The following is a 17,834-nucleotide window of genomic DNA, read 5'->3' as shown; positions in this document are numbered from 1 at the left end:
AAAGTATGTAGGTCAGAAATTGTGGGAGTGTAGTGGTTGTTTAGGGGTGGGGTTCTTCTTATAGACTTTAACGAATTATGAGAAGTTCCCCTGGTCCTTATTCAGAAGGTTAATTCTGGACACTATATTATTTATTGACTAAATATATTTATGGCTACGAGCCCCCAGTCAGCAATGCCGACAGTTAAATTAAAAGAAATACAAAGATGAAATTTAAACAATAACAATTTAATAAATGAAATTTAAAAGAATTTAAAGTAATCAATGTCTCTCTTTCACCCAATGATCCCTTTGATCATCATTTGAGTTCACAGTGTGAGGAGATTTTTCCCTTCTTGAGTGCTACTCATCTAAATCTCTTCGTTCCCTTGTCTTTCTCTCCTTTCGTGATCTCCACTTCCGCTTCCTCTTCTATAATCCTTGTTCCTTGCTGTTATCTTGACTTCCGGTTCCTCTTCTAGTATCCGGAACCCTTGACGGTATCCCTTGAGGTCACCCGAAATTCACTCGGTATCTCTCACCGTCACCCGAAATTCTCTGAACTTCTCTCGTCCCCCGAAATTCTCTGAAATTCTTTCATCCCCCGAAAGATTCCTGATCGAAGCTATTTCATGAATTTCCTAAATTCCGCCAATTTTTACGAATGGCTAACGGAGTGTGTGTCACTGCGATTCTTAAACACCAACTGACGAATTTCAGGCTTGTACAAGTCTTATGCCAGTTTCTCGAATCAAGTCCCACCTACAACGCATCCCGATTGGATGGCGACGGACTCTGGTCATTTGATCGAACTGTCAATCATAAAAATGTCAGTCTGTGTGTCCCCATGTACTGTCCAGCCTACCATTGTCGGCTTCCGGCTCTTTGAAGTTGTCTACGTCACGTGTTCCCATGTACAAAGATTCCCGCCAGATTTCCACTCAAGAGCTCAAACAAAGACTGGGTTACGTAAGAGGATTAGCCAACTTAGGTACTTGGAAAAACAAAGCTTACCTGGCTCCACTTACAGACTTATAAATAATTGTATAATACAAGGGGTTGGGGTAAAACATCACATTCCCCCCACGCTTGAGAATAAAATCAGGATTTTATTCACTCAAACTAAAAAAGCAAAAGTGTTACACGATATAAAGAACAAAATCAGCAAAATGAACTAAATGCTAAACTGAGTATGAACACGAAAATATAACAAATGATCTATATCATTTCGGTGCTTCTACTCATGAAATCTGCGCCTACATTTTCCGATCCTTTCACGTATCTGATCTGCATCTGGTACTGCTGTAAAAACAGCGACCATCGCATCAATCGACCATTGGACAACTTTGCCTGCGCCAGATAGGCGAGTGGTTGGTGGTCGGTCTCCAATATGAACTTACGTCCATATAGGTATCGCTCGAACCGTGATATGCCGAACACGATTCCGAGACATTCCCTCTCCAATACTGAGTAATTCTTCTCAGCAGCAGACAACTTCCGGCTGCCGTATGCGACAGGAAAAAGCGTCTTGTCATGCTCCTGGAGCAGTACTGCTCCCAGTCCCGTGTCGCATGCATCGGTGCGCAGAACGAATTCTTTATCCAAGTCCGGTAGACGAACAACTGCGTCGGATGTAAGTCTATCCTTTAGCGTTTGGAATGCGTGCTCACACGCATCTGTCCAAACGAACTTACTCGGGGTCCGTTTCTTGGTTAGGTCAGACAACGGGCCCGCAATCGCGCTGAAATTAGCGACATACCTCCGGTAATATCCGGCCAGTCCCAGGAATGACCTCACTTCCGTTTTCGTGGTGGGGCGTGCGGCGTTTCTCAACTGCTCCACCTTCGACTTCTATGGAGACAGCGTGCCTTGGCTCAGGGTATGTCCTAAATAGTCTAATGTCCTGAAACCAAGGTGACATTTGGAAGGGCGGGCTGTCAAGCCCTCCTGACGTAGCCGCTCCAAAACATCAGCTAACAGAGCGAGATGTTCACCCCATGTCTCTGTAGCTAACAAGAGGTCATCCATGAAGTTGTGGACACCCCTATCGCGCAAGGGCTCCAACAACTTCCGCATCATTCTGGTAAAGACGCTGGGCGCGTTTTGTACCCCGAACGGCATCACCAACCATTGGTATGTCCCGTCAGGAGTAGCAAAAGCAAGCTTCGGTCGGTCTTCTTTCCTTACCGGAATTTGCCAATACCCCTTGGACAAATCCAGTTTGGAAAAATATTTCGCTTTCGAGACCGAAGCGAAGATATGTTCGGGGTCAGGTAGCATTTCAACTTGAAATTCTGTCACCTGATTCAGCTTCCGGTAGTCGACGCAGAACCGATGGGTGCCGTCCTTCTTCTGCACTAAGACTACTGGTGAGCTGTACGGAGAGTCGGCAGGTTCGATTACTCCCAGAGCAATCATCTGCTCGATTTCTTCCCTTACAACTTGTCGTTTCGCGTGGGGCAAGGGGTAGGGTTTACGCTGAACTGGTCGGTCGTCCACCATCTTTAACCCGAACTCGACAAGCGTCGTCCTCCCGGGTTTTTCTGTTAGCACGTCGGAATATCCGGCCAGCAAGGTCTCTATCTCGTTCCGCTGCCCTTCAGTTAACATGGGGTCACACTCCACGTCCGACGGAGTCTCGGCCCTCGTTAATCGACAGCTCGGGACAGTGTTAGCACCTTCCGTATCGCCTTCGATATCCTCGGTGACTATCGCTGCGACAACAAAATCGCTGGCGGTCTCCCTTTCCCGGTACCTCTTGAGCAAATTGGCATGGTACAATTTCTCTTTCGTCGGTAGCTGTATCCGGTAGGTTTGACCTCCGACCTTCTTGGTGACGACGTATGGACCCCTCCAGGAAACTTGCAACTTGTTGTGTTCCTGGGGCAACAACAACAACACTTTGTCCCCTACCTCAAACTGACGTGGTTTTGCGCGCTTATTGTAATTTTTTGCCTGTTGCGCCTTAGCTCGTTTGAGATTTTCTTGCGCGAGAGAACAAACCTCTTCCAGTTTGTTGCGCAAGTCCGCGACGTACTGGTAGGTAGTGCGTACTTCCTCTACAGCGTGGTCGTCTGTCCACAGCTGTCTCAGTACGGCGATTGGGCCGCGTACGGTTCTCCCGTACAAGAGTTCAAAGGGAAAGAACCCCAAACTCGCTTGCGGTACTTCCCGGTATGCAAAAAGCATGGCCGGAATATACCGGTCCCAATCCTTGGGGCGGCCTTCGCACAATTTCTTGAGCGTGTTTTTCAAGGTCCCATTAAACCGTTCGACCAATCCGTTACATTGGGGGTGATACGGTGTAGTCGTGAGGTGCTTAATCGACATGAGACGATTCACCTCCGCCATCACACGACTCATAAATTGTGTTCCTTGATCGGTCAAGATCTCGTCGGGCACTCCGACTCTTGACCAGATCGCAAACAGAGCTTCCGCGACGGTTTCCGTGTCAATGTTACGCAACGCAACGGCCTCTGGATAGCGTGTAGCATAATCGACAACCGTTAAAATATATCGATTTCCGTGCGCAGACGCGGGTTTTATCGGTCCGATTAAATCCATGGCAACACGTCTAAATGGTTCATCGATAAGGGGCGTACTCCCCAAAGGGATGGGTCGCTGATCCGTTTTCGGTGCCATTCTCTGGCATTTGTCACAGGAGAGACAGAACCGTTTTACGTCTCCCTGGACCCCTGGCCAGTAAAACTCTTTTACAAGACGGTCACGCGTCTTAGCAATTCCCATGTGTCCACCCATGAGACTCTCGTGTGCAAGTTCCAGTACTTCGCAATGCTTTTCCTTTGGCACGACGACTTGCTTGAAGTGTTCGTTGTGTTTCCTGGTGTGGCGATACAAGATTCCCTTCTTGTAGACAAACTTCACCGCGCCGTTCGGAGTTTCCCTTTCTGTTCCCGCTTCTGCGTGTTTGTGCAACTGCGCCAGAGTTGCGTCCTCCTGTTGCAGCTTCCTTAACTCCGCTGGAATAACATTACTAACCGGTGTCGATGTAACTTGGATTGGCTTTTGTTTCGGCTGTCGACTCATGGCCCTGGTTTCAACAGCACTCACTGGCATAGGTGTGCAGGTTTCGGGGTTCGGCTGGGGTAACACATAATGGCAACCCAATATGACGTCATGTGATAGCCCCTCCAAGCAAGCAGCTTCAATTTTCCCCTTCACGTATGGTGAATCGAGGTCAATGACAGCTACTGGTAATGAGTCACGCGCGCAGTTCGCGTACTGAACTTCTATTACCTCCCCTGTATAGTCCTCCGGCTCGACATATTTCTTGTCGACAAGCGCGGGGACGCTGCACCCAGTGTCATACAAGATGGTGGCGCCTTCACCATTGACAGTTGCGGCCGCAAGGTTGGCTGGGTTGCGACTCGCTTCCGGCACACATTCCTTCTTAGCTACGACATTCACCTGGGTCTGCCTGCCCTTGGGACAGTCCCTGGCAAAATGCCCCAGGCGCTTGCAATTAAAACATGTCGGCGGCCCTCGCCGACTTGCAAGTCCTGGTTTCGTGGGTGAGGCCTGTCCAGGTCGATAGGCGGCAGCCCTACCTGTAGGTGCCCCTCCGACCTTCCCGTCGCCCTGACGGTTACGGACAGCCGGCTCAACCTCCCCCATACGACGCGACTCAGAGGGTCGGGGTCGGTCAGCAACCCCGGAACCTCCACTCTTCGAGTGCGCCTGCTCGTATCGCTCCGCCATGTTAGCGATCTCTTCGAGCGTCCGGTGTTCTCTTTCTGCTAAGAAAACTGTCAACTCGTGACGGTAAGTACCCAGGACATGTTCCTTGAGTATTACCTCGCGTAGCCCTTCGTACGTGCGTTCGACTTCGGCCATTTTCATCCACTTCTCAAATAAACCTCGAACACGGTTGTGGAATTGAGAGTGAGTCTCTGTTACCTTTTTCACCGAGTCCCGGAAAAGTTTCCGGTAAGTCTCGGCGGTCAGCCGGTAATGGCAGAGAAGCGCCTTCTTGAGGGCAGTGTAGTCATCAGCCTCTTCTGCAGTTAAGCCGTGGTAGACTTCCCGAGCTGCACCTTGCAAAAAGGCTGAGACATTAATGGCCCAGTGCTGTTCAGGGACCTGATGAGCGCGTGCGAGTTTCTCAAACTGGACGAGAAAATCGTCAATAGCCTCCTCCCTATCATTGAAGCGTGACATGTTGATCTGGACTATCCGGTGGTCGATGAAAGGTCGGCCGGTTGTTCCAGAGCTTGTACTGGCGTCGTCCCGTCCATTGGTCCTAGCTTCAACTCTGACCTTTTCCATCTCCAGAGTGTGAGCGAGTCTGGCTAGCTCCAGCTCTTTCTGGGCGTCTCGGTCCGCTGCTATCTTGGCTAACTCTTGGTCCGCGGCTATCTTGGCTAACTCTTGGTCCGCTGCTATCTTGGCTAGTTCTCTCTGGGCTTCTCTTTCCGCTGCTTTTTCGGCCTTCCATTCCTTGATCCTCTCTTCTATAAAGGTTGCCAGGCGATCTCCCTCGTATCCAAGATCTTCCGACCCCATGGCGCGGTATTCCTTTATCATTTGTCGTTCGGTAGCCATTATACTAATGTAAAGTGATACCTTGTCTCAAAATTCAAACAATATACAGATATTTGTAATACCAGTTTAAATACTTACCTGTCGACAACAACTAGTTTCGTTCAGGTAAGATATTTGTTCGATATCTGCTTCACACGTACTGCTATGAATGGAAGATCTACAAAGCCTGCACATATGACAATAAAAATACAAGATGAGAAAATCACAAAATTTCAAATACAAAGAATGGAAAATATCTCACACTGTTCACTAATACTTCTACCAATAACTTTAAGTCCCAAAATAATATATATGTCTAATTCATATCCCGGACGAAGCGCCCACTGTGGGGGTGTAGTGGTTGTTTAGGGGTGGGGTTCTTCTTATAGACTTTAACGAATTATGAGAAGTTCCCCTGGTCCTTATTCAGAAGGTTAATTCTGGACACTATATTATTTATTGACTAAATATATTTATGGCTACGAGCCCCCAGTCAGCAATGCCGACAGTTAAATTAAAAGAAATACAAAGATGAAATTTAAACAATAACAATTTAATAAATGAAATTTAAAAGAATTTAAAGTAATCAATGTCTCTCTTTCACCCAATGATCCCTTTGATCATCATTTGAGTTCACAGTGTGAGGAGATTTTTCCCTTCTTGTGTGCTACTCATCTAAATCTCTTCGTTCCCTTGTCTTTCTCTCCTTTCGTGATCTCCACTTCCGCTTCCTCTTCTATAATCCTTGTTCCTTGCCGTTATCTTGACTTCCGGTTCCTCTTCTAGTATCCGGAACCCTTGACGGTATCCCTTGAGGTCACCCGAAATTCACTCGGTATCTCTCACCGTCACCCGAAATTCTCTGAACTTCTCTCGTCCCCCGAAATTCTCTGAAATTCTTTCGTCCCCCGAAAGATTCCTGATCGAAGCTATTTCATGAATTTCCTAAATTCCGCCAAGTTTTACGAATGGCTAACGGAGTGTGTGTCACTGCGACTCTTAAACACCAACTGACGAATTTCAGGCTTGTACAAGTCTTATGCCAGTTTCTCGAATCAAGTCCCACCTACAACGCATCCCGATTGGATGGCGACGGACTCTGGTCATTTGATCGAACTGTCAATCATAAAAATGTCAGTCTGTGTGTCCCCATGTACTGTCCAGCCTACCATTGTCGGCTTCCGGCTCTTTGAAGTTGTCTACGTCACGTGTTCCCATGTACAAAGATTCCCGCCAGATTTCCACTCAAGAGCTCAAACAAAGACTGGGTTACGTAAGAGGATTAGCCAACTTAGGTACTTGGAAAAACAAAGCTTACCTGGCTCCACTTACAGACTTATAAATACATGTATAATACAAGGGGTTGGGGTAAAACATCACAGAAATGTATGGGACAATGCTATCTTGTGGAATTCGCGTGATGCGCTTTTAAGGTCTAAGCTGTTTTCCGACTTGACACGTATTTGCGAAAATACGGGCGGAAAAAACAGCAAATCAGATACTATTTAACTATTGCCTAAAATTACTACAAGGACATAGACAAATAAATAAACCATAAATTTGCAGTCCTGTCAATGGACTGTTGTAATGAAACTATATTAAAGTGATTACATTATGAAAACCACTCCATCTAAAAATAGATGCACTCACGTCTGTGCTGATTCTGTTGGAAAGAAGGGACTGCAACTTTTGATGGTGGGACTCCTACTTTTACCAAAATGGGAGTCCTGGACTCCTAGTTTTAAAATATTAGCGAGACCTCTGATACTATTTTTTGACACACGTGTCATTAAAGATGAAGCAGTGCAATATGGAAAAATACTGAACAATTCTGACAATGTAAAGTTAATGGAGAAAACAAATGAGCATATTATAAATCATCATATATGATATTGTTCTAAATGAAATTTATTGTGCAATATTGTACTTATTACCTTTAACCTTGTACCTATAACCGTTTACATGTATGCATATTTCAAAGATACATGTGTATTTGAAGAAACAATAAAACTTACTCTGAACTCTTCTCTCTGTGCATCCAGTTGCATCTGCAGTAGTTGCTCCTGTTCAGGGTTGCCACTCTCAAGAGTTTCTTCATTTGCTTTAATAGCGCTGACAGCGGTCATGATGTCCTGCTTTACCTGCTCCAATTCATGCTCATGATCGATCCTCAGGATGTCAAACTCATCCTGCAGAGTGGCTATCCGGTCCTCATAATCGGCTACAAGACCAGTCTTCTGTTTTTCATACTCCTCCAAGAATTTCTCAACTCTCTGAACAACTGTGTTAACCTCTTGCCTCAAAACATCAATGTGGACATTCTGACGCTCTTTTGAATTTGACACTTCCTGCTGGAATGTCTTTTCCAATTTCTTCAACTGAGTTTCAAACTGATCTTGTGAAACAGACCGAAGTTTTTTTATTTCTGATTCCAACAGCTCCAGCACTGCACTTTCATCCTGATATTTGTTTTCAAGGATTTCTTCAAATGTTGTCAGTGATGCCTGAATATCACTAGCTGTCTCCTTTGTGATCTCAGATGGAAGTTCAACTGTCTGACCAGCTTCTAGTTTCAATTTAATATCTCTTAATTCCCCATGATATTGTAATTTCAGTTTATAAGTAGTGTATGTCAGCTGAGCCTGACACATAGCTTCTCGTACCAGTGTGGCTGTGTATGCATCAATCGTCTGTGGGTATGCCTCAAGATCTGGGATGACTCCCACCAAATCAGCTATTCTGCTGCTGGCACCACTTAAAGCCTCCCTATCAACACCTCTTTTGCGTAAATCAGCAGCCAATGCCTGTTTGTTTTCAGCCTCTGTCAACAATATCTGTCCAAGGCTTTGAACAAAGTCTTGTAACTCTTCACCATCTCTTCTTTCCAAGAACTGTGCCTCTGAAACATCTGGTGACTGACTATAAAGATCTGCAACAACAGAAAACGTTCCCTCTAAAACTGCTTTCTGAACAGTGATTCCAGCCAAGTCTTCAGCAACACTGTTAATAGAGTATCTTAAAACTTTGTGATCTATGTCTGGTGAAGCTGTTTGAACATAACACTCATACTCTTCCCTAAAAATTGCAACTACATCTTCCATTTCTGCATATATATGATCAACAATACTCTGAAGCTTCGCTTTTTCAACAGAGTCAGAAGTGTTCAAAGCTTTTTTAAACTCTTCCACCTGTTTTAACACAAGCGAAGAAATTTTATTACATACAACATCTACTGTTGGAGAACCTGGGCCTTTCTCTATCTCTATCAACTGTATTAAAATTGTCATTGCCATTGGTTCATATTCATTCACAATATCAAGAATCTTTTTGCGCCTTGATTCTAACTGTTCAAATGCAAACTTTCTTTCTCTGGTCACAAGTAACGGTAAATCATCTGTATTTCCACACTGAGAATAAAACTTCCTTTTCACCTGTTGCAATGCATGAGTGATTTCACCTTGTATAACAGCCTTTGTTATGATATGATTTGAAAATTGGTCCATATTTTCAGCAAATTTTTTCAAATGTTGGGCCAAAGAGGAGTCTAACTGAGAGCGTATAAATATTTCTGTTGCCAATACAGCAGGACTATCGGAAACTTGTAGAGCTGAAAGAATTTCAGCATTAGCTAAAATTTCACTCTCTGGCATGATAGCACAGGAGGCAATCTGTCCTTCTAACACTATTCTTTCTGCTAGCAGAGCTGCATATGAGGAGACAACATCCATGTCAGCACCATTAATGGATTGATGCATGTCTGTCGAGTCCACTCTCCTCTGCAACTCAAGAATCTGAAGATTTACATCATGAATTTCCCTGAGAAGCGTGTCTTTATATATACTGCCGCTTTGCTGCCTCTGAACAAGAACTGCCATTTGAACCAAAATCATTGCCTCAAATGCCAGTCTGTCCCCATACAGATGAAGTTTGTCCTCATATTTTAATGTGCTCTTCCTTGCTGCTTTTTCCTTTCGCCCAAGCAAGTGCTGAAACTTTGATTCTTGTTTTGCAAGCTTGCCAGCTATTTCCCAATCTGACTCAATCAAGTTGTCCACATGTTCAACATATTCTGTCAACCCATTAAGCTTTTGCTGGATGACCTTAATTTCCTTTGCATTGAGTTCTTCATGTTTATCGACCAAAACTGTAAGTTCAGCCATCCTTTCCCTGACCTTATGTAAACATTCCTGGAAAGCCCAAGTATTATCTGAAAACTTTGGTGCTTCTCTTTTACCCCTCCTCACTTCCTCTGACAGTCTCCTGGTTAACGAATCAATTTGGTCACCACACTTTATCAAGGTCTTCCTCAACTCTCCTTCAGTCTCGAAGCTCTCTGCTTCAGGACCTCTACCTGATGCTTCAGACATATCACTCATATCCAATGTAATGTCTTTCAGCTTGCTATTAGTAAGCTCCAGCTGCTGCTTCATTTCCTTCAGTTTGGAAATAAGCTGGGAATTATCAGAAATATCTGTCATCAAACTTTCATCTTTTGTGTCCTCATCACTTTCCGTCTCTTCCTCTGATTCCTCCTCTGACTCAGAATAGAATTCAGAATCATCTGATTCTGATCCGTCCTCACTATGACCATCTGCAGACTGTTTAGGTTCCTGTGACTGCAGTACCTGTCCAATTGCGCTAATCTTTTCATCGAGTAAACTAAGTTGTTCTTCAATCTCCTCCGAAATGACTTTTGAAGAAGCCGGAATGCTAGTCATTGGCTTCTTCTGTATTCGAATTTTGTGCTTGGAGGCCAAGGTGTCAATCTTTGAATTAAGACTCTCTAGTTTGGTTTTATACTTTAGTTCAATGATGTTCACTGACTCCTTTGCATCAGCATCTTCTTTCTCAAGTTTTTTATACTGATCTTGCAAGTCCGAAAGATCTTTTCTTAGTCGTTTCATCTCATCATCAGCATCATCATATTTTTTCTGCAAAGCATCGTTTTCTTTCTGGACTACCTCAAGCAACTGAGAATTCTCAGATTTCACATTATGCTCCTGAATTTCATCCACAGCAATGCCATCTTTCAAGATGTCTGTAACTGTATTACATTTTCTTCCCAGATCTTCCATCATTTCAGCTACAACTACCAGCTTTTTCTTCTGCTCTCCTTCTTTAATCTGTGGAAGGATCATCTCAAACGTTTTTCTCATACCAAGAACAGCATCGCTGAGCTGATTCACTTCTGACTCAGCATGAACTAAAGTGTGGAGTATAGCATTCACTTGCTCACTATCATCTGATGACAATTTATCAAGCCCAAGTTTCTCACTCTTCTTCAAGGCCTCTCTCAACTGCATGACTTCTGCCTCAAGTTCCTCCACATCTATCTTCAAATCATCTCTGTCCTTCAACAACTTCGAATGATCTCCTTTCTCAACAAAAATCTTTTCTCCTAGGTCAGTGTTCTCTTTTCTCAAGTCCTCCATGTGTTTTCTGATGGATGCATTCTCTTTCTCCATGCGAGTGAGTTGAGACTGATATTGAGAAACTGATTTCTCCAATTCCTTCAATTTCTTTTGGATACTGTCTCGTTCCTTCTGTAGGATCTCAACATTATGTTGAAGTTCAGAATTTTCTTCAACCTCTGCATTCAACTCATCATTCAACTCAACCATTTTTCTGTCATTTTCAATCATCTTCTCCTCAAGCTGGGCAATGATGTCATCCTTCTCTCTCATTATATCAGTAATATTACTAGTCAAGGAATCAGACATAGTAGTTTTTCGCTGTGCCTCCATCAGCTTCTTCTTTGTGTCCTCCAGATGATGTTCCATATCATCTCTCTCCTTTGTATACTCTTGAATCATGTCTCTTATTTGCTGCTCATAGTCACTTTCCATTTTCTTACATTGTACATCCTTTTCACTAAGTTCTATCTTCAAAGCACTCACATGTCTTTCTGAGTCATCTAGTCTCTCTTTTGCTTGCCGATATTCCTGTTCAACAGCTTTCAGTTTCAAAATCTCTCGTTCATAGTCCCTTAGTTTATTCTGATCAGCCTTCAACTCATTTTCCATTCGTCTACATTCTTTCTCTTTCATCATCAAGTTATCTCTGTGTCGTTCCATCTTGTGAATGGCTTCTTTTGCTTGACTTTCCAAAGTTCTAACTTTTTTGCTCCAGTCATTTGAGGCTTTAAGGAATCTATCCTTCTCCTGCTTGAGGTCCCTGAGTGCTTCAGACAAAGCTTTTTCTGTTCCTGTCAATTTGGAATTAGACATATCCAGTTTGGATTTCAGACTATCAATTTCAGATTTTTGTCGCTGAATGCTGTCCTTGCTTTCCTTCAGCTGTCTCTTTAAGATGGGAATCTGTGGCAAAGAAAACATGCAATTAAATTAAGCACACTTGGTCTGAATACTACAATTATAATATTTTTCATGCAGCAGCAAATTTATAAAACCTGATAATATCAACTTAAAAACATGAGAAACTGTACATAATATAAAAAATAAATATGAAGATCAAGTAAGCCTTTTACAGATGTTTGAATTGGCATAACATTACAAGATGTGTACAGTAACAGCTTAAAATTTATTACCGTATTTTTCAGCCTATAAGTCGATACGTTTTGACTTGAAAGTCAGGTCTTCATCTTATACTCTGAATCAACTTATATATGTATTATGTCATTAAAATTGCTTTGACTTATATATGGATTATGGTACCCAGTATGCTATTAAAATTGCTCTATAATCGGCATAATCGAAAACAGGTCACATAGAAGTGCAATTTTTTTAAAAATTACTATGTCAATAAATTGTTATAAACTAATATGACTGCATTTATAAGTTTTGTCATTATTAAGTTTGCGTTCTGCATGCATTTTCTTATTTCTCAAACATGAAATAAAAGAAAACAATTACTGGTTTAAAACAATCACCAGACCACATAGCACACTTACAGTCTATACTCTATATTGTACTGTACTAATTCAAAGCATATTGTTTATTTCTAAAAAAAAAGATATGAAATAATTTTGTTTTATTCATCCTTTTTAACCATATCTCATTCCTCCTGATCATGTTTTAGCAACTGGTTCAATGATATTTGATTTTTCAGTATACTGTTGGACACACGCGAGCAATTACCAACATAGCTTATTCAGTGATCTAATTGATCTTACAAAGGGATGTAATCCATATTAACTCAAGTGTTCTATGATTATTTATAAAATACCATAGATTATGCTTTCTACTGAATCCCCCAAGTCATATGTTAATAATTGTATTTGACAAAGTTTCTCAAATAAATATGGTTTAAACTAAAATCAGATATATAGCTGGACTACTCATAGATCGTCAATGATCCATTTTTAGTTTTGCATTTCAGTTTAAAGCAAATGGTAATGTCAATACATCACCTATATTCATTCTTAACCAGCTGTCATTTTGGTGTCTCTCTTTGATTATACCAGTAGTTGATAAATTGGTCTTTGGTTTCCAACAACAATCAAAGCCAGTTGCTGCAATTGGTTAAACCCTGATATTGGCTTTGGCTACTGATACTAGTTACTGTATTGCTGGTACCCCATTGTTCTTTATGATTAATCCACATCAATTATGTTACCAATTTTTAATATTATGTAGATTAAGAACTAGAGGAAATGATGCCCACTCCTTCCTCTGGATGTAAATAATGAATTGAGCCAAGGGCATTGTTTTCATTGCTACAATACTGGCACATTTTAATGAGTTAAGTAAATTTTGATCAATCTTTCCAGTCATAACCATTCCAATAAATATCCCTGTACAAATCATACAACTTATCTCACAATGCCTCCAATCAAATCACGCAAGTCTTACACAGCGGCTTTTAAGCTGGAAGTTCTAAAGTTTGTGCCAGAGAAAGGTGGGAATATGGCTGCTCACAGGAAATATGATGTAAGTGAAAAATGTGTCTGAGATTGGTGTAAAGCTAAGGTTGCATTATGCACTACAAAAAAAAGAAAAAAAAGAAAGCAAATCATGTCTGCAAAGCAAGATGGATAAATATTAATGATAAATTTGAAGAATTTGTCTTGACACAATGTGCTGTGTGTCATGGAATGAACTCTGATCTCAGACTCAAGGCAAAGAAAATCGGAACTGAATTAGGAATTGAAAGTTTCAGTGGAAGTGTGTCATGGTGTTTTAGGTTCATGCAAAGAAGGGGACTTAGCATAAGACAATGCACTACTATGGCAAAGAAACTACCAGTAGACTTTCTGAAAAAAACTGAACAATTTCCTTGAGTACGTCCAAGACAAGATTAAGACTGACAATTTGGAAATGACTACCATTTTTCATTCCGCTACAGAAGATGAAGACTTCGAGGGATTAATTGAATTTGGAGATGATTAAGTGAACTCTTAATCATTATTTTCTTAATTAGAATGTGGAACAGTACTACTACAGGTAATAAAATGAATTAGAACATTGATGTGCTTTCAATTATAACTGACATGTTAAATAATATGTATTATAAAACTGTTCATTCTTGTAAATTTGATACAGCATTTTATAGATATGTTAAAGTTAAATAAAAAGTATTTTTCATCTGTAACTTTTGTTTTCTGTTTCTTAATTTTCTTCACATTTCTGATTTCCCTATCGATAGCCTCATATCCCTATTGTTAGCCTCACTGAGTTTATCTCATCTGTTGAATCTTGCACTCAAGACTGGTTTCAACTGGAATAATCAGGTTAAAGCTTTAGACCTTTAATTAACATGTACATAGCATGCACAGCCATCTGGCTCTTGTTGCAATGTACATCATAATTAAAGCAAGCATGGACTGTTTATTCAGCTGTGTCAATTGATAATGAAATATAGCACTGCCTTGTACAGGAGTAAAATCACAAGCATGTTAGCATCGGTGATGGAATTTCATGATTACCAGTAATATGGAATATCAGTGATACCATCAATATTCATGAAACTTGAAGTTACTAGTGTAAAATACGAAGCAAAGTTCTTGACCTGACCTCATCTTATACTCCCATTACGGATCACTGCCATCTCACCTCTGCCTGCGTGGGTTCGAATCTCGGATTCAGCCAATGTGGGCATGTGAGAAAGCTTGCCAGTAGCTTCTCGTGGGTCGGTGGTTCTTTCCAGGGTTTTTCCCAGGTTCTTCCTCCACCATTAATACTGGCCGCCATGTATAGCCTATTGTGTGCTGAAAAATGGTGTTAAACCCTACAACAACAACATCATCTTACACTCTGAATAGACTTATATATGGACGAAGGATGGAAAATTAACAAAATCAGTAAATACGACGTATACTCTGCACTGACTTATAGGCCGGAAAATACAGTACAGAACTTTTCTGGGTCACTGATGATCAATGAAAACTGTACAGGGAAGATCATAAAACACTTTTGCTGTAATCCAGCAAAACCTTGTGAGTCTCAATAACTGCACCACTCTTGAGGTGAAGCAGCTCTACAGAAAGAACAACAGAAACCATGAGCACATGTCTTAGCCATGACCTCTAAGTCTCTGCAAGGCTTCAAAAGAAAAAGATTCCCCCTTGTAAGGTTATGGTAACTAATTTAGCTCTAAAGCCTCTGAAGACCAATGTCTGACACCTGGCACACGTCGATCAATCCCAGGCGCTTAGCAATCTGGGTTCAATAACCAGTATTCTATGTTCCATGACCAGTGACAGACCTTCACCCACTGCAGACCTGTCTACGCTTTCCTGGCTCCATCAGTAGGCCAGAAGAAGTCTAGCAGCATGAAATGATGACCATGCTTCCTTTGCATCAGTAAGGAAGGGCTCAATATTGGGCTAGCAATTTCCAAATGTCAGAAAGTGCCAATCATCCTTCCCTCAAGAGACCTCCCCCTCTGTGAAAGCTGGTGGCTTTCTAACTCTAGACACCTACCTCACTGAATCAGGTAACATCTGAACACTGGCAATTACTGTTATTAAATCAGGTGACCTTCATACACTAGGAAGTGACTTAACTGCAGTTAACTTCCGTACACCAGGAAGTATCCTAGCCACCTATCTCATTGAATCAGGTGACTTTCGTACATCAGGAAATGATATCATTGAATCAGGCAGCTTCCATATACACCAGGTCATACCTTAGCTACAGCTGAATTCCATATACCTTAGCCCTCTCCCAGGAACAGAGGGGGTCACCCTGAGATTTAGATGAAGAGGCATGACCCTTCTTCTTGGCCCAAACCAACTAGGGAACCATTCCTGTGTAAACATTCCATGCTTGCAAGACAGTTGGTTTGAGTGTTCCACACTACTTTGCTATTCACACCTTCACTAATACCTTAAGGCATTATTACATACATACATACATACACACACGCATGCACGTACACACACTCACACACACACACACACACACAATAAACTGGAACAACTAAAACAGCAGAAAATGTTGACCATAATACTGGTTTATATCAGAGCAATGAAACACAAAAAACAACATTCAGAAACCTGAAAATCAATGAAAATGGACAAAGATACAAGAAAATACAGCAAGGACATTGGAGAAATTAACAAACATGACATAAAAAAGGATATGACTAACAGTAGAAATGCCAAATGTTACCTAAAATAATGGTGTTGAGGACCATAGAGACACATTTTTAATGTATGCAGTAGAAAGAAACGAAGGAAGATATTCTGACTATCAGACATGGACTAAGGTATATCAGACTGGGATCACTGATCATATTTTTAATGAAGACCTCAAATTCTTTTTTTTCCAACAAATATTTTTTCATCCTATTTCCCTGTTAGAAACATGAACACATCAATTTCATTGAATTTTTGTGTTAGCAATCTGCATGCATATATGAACTGTTTTTACACAATATGACTGCCATCTGAATATAAATTATACTTTTGAAGCAGTTATATAGATTTGGTTCAAAATGTGTGTTGTCCTAAAACAACTCAGCATACATAGAGGGGTGAGGTGGACACAAATTAGTACAGGTGGCAAGGTCATGTAAACAACATTCCAGCTCTAACAAGGGTAAACTTAGAATCATAAAGTTGACAATGTCCGTATGGATATATTGCTAAAAAAAAAGGTGGAATTTACATCTTGCTATGTTTATATATTTTAAGTAGACACAAAAAAAATTTAAAAATTTAAAACTGCTCTGAGATAATTATTACATTATTTCTTTTACATTTATGTATCAGGTTTTTACCTATGTTATGGCTCTACACATTTGTACACACACTGTGTAAGATAAATTGATGCATAATGTTTCAACATCTTGTTCAAAACTAAAATTAACATTGCCACAATAAATACACCATCAAAGATCATCTCATCAAAGTATTTATTATCGCTGATCTTAAAGGAATAATGAATCAGTAAGTAACTGAAATAAATGGTGACCTCCTGTTTTCAAAGAGGGATAATCATGCGTGTGATAGGCATTGCTTTATAACAGGCTACCTTCAATTCTGATTCGAGTTTTTTGTTTTTGTTTACCCTGACCTTGAAACTAGCAATAACCACTAATCAGAACTGAATATAGCCATTTCACTGCATGACAAACCAATGTGTATACCCTCAAAACTCAATCCAAAGACAAGATAGGAAGCAATGATGTAAAAATGACCATTAAATGAACACTAAGTACCAATTAGTCTGCATTATTCAGTCAAAGTTACTGTTTGTCATTTCCTAATGATGAAAAAATATTGCCCAAAGCATTGGCCAGCATTAAAAAAAAAAACAAAGTGTTCATCCATTTTGGTTAAATGAAAATAGAAAGTTACCTATTAGAACACTCCACAAATATTAATTTATGAATAAAACAGCATTTAGATTACAAACCAAATTCCAAACAATGTGAAGTCGATAAATCATACATTTACTTCTATAATTTCAAACTGCAAGTATAAACATTCAACAAGAGTACCTTGATGACACATTATATGCTCACCTGTTTTTAATACACCTTGATATAAATAACAGATATTTTTCTGAAGAAATAATTTTTCTCTATTGTGGAACAGTAATCTTTGACCATTCGATCTCAAAATCCATAGGCTTCATCATTACCCTAAGTGCACGCCAGCCACCAATTCCATCCACAAAGTTTGTTCAGGTATGTGATGTGCAATTAAACTTACTGTGTGGAAACCATTTTTATTCTTTCAGTTACAGTGACCCTGACCTTTGACCTCTAACTCCAAGTCTATAGGGTCCCCAAGTTTAAGCCATCCACAAAGTTTGATAGCTACAGGTGATGGAGGACTCAAGTTATTGTGCCAAAACCATGTTTGTTCTTCAGTCATCATAACCTTGACTTTTGACCTCAAAATCAAT

General features: G+C 40.9%; 1 protein-coding gene across 1 annotated transcript in view; it reads right to left on the bottom strand.

Annotated features, from left to right (window-relative positions):
- Positions 1–17,834, bottom strand: part of LOC149803808 (uncharacterized) — a 151,283-nt gene that overhangs the window by 22,230 nt on the left and 111,219 nt on the right. The window contains exon 13 of the mRNA XM_089953619.1: positions 7,536–11,837. Within this exon, the coding sequence (XP_089809745.1) occupies positions 7,536–11,837 (4,302 nt within the window). The remainder of the gene's footprint in view (positions 1–7,535; positions 11,838–17,834) is intronic.

This window comes from Sinohyriopsis cumingii, chromosome 3 (assembly GCF_028554795.1).
Source record: "Sinohyriopsis cumingii isolate HCF-2022 chromosome 3, ASM2855479v2, whole genome shotgun sequence".
In the NCBI taxonomy this organism is placed as follows: Eukaryota; Metazoa; Mollusca; class Bivalvia; order Unionida; family Unionidae; genus Sinohyriopsis; species Sinohyriopsis cumingii.
The sequence above is the reverse complement of the archived record's forward strand: the minus strand, read 5'-3'. Positions and strand labels throughout refer to the sequence as shown.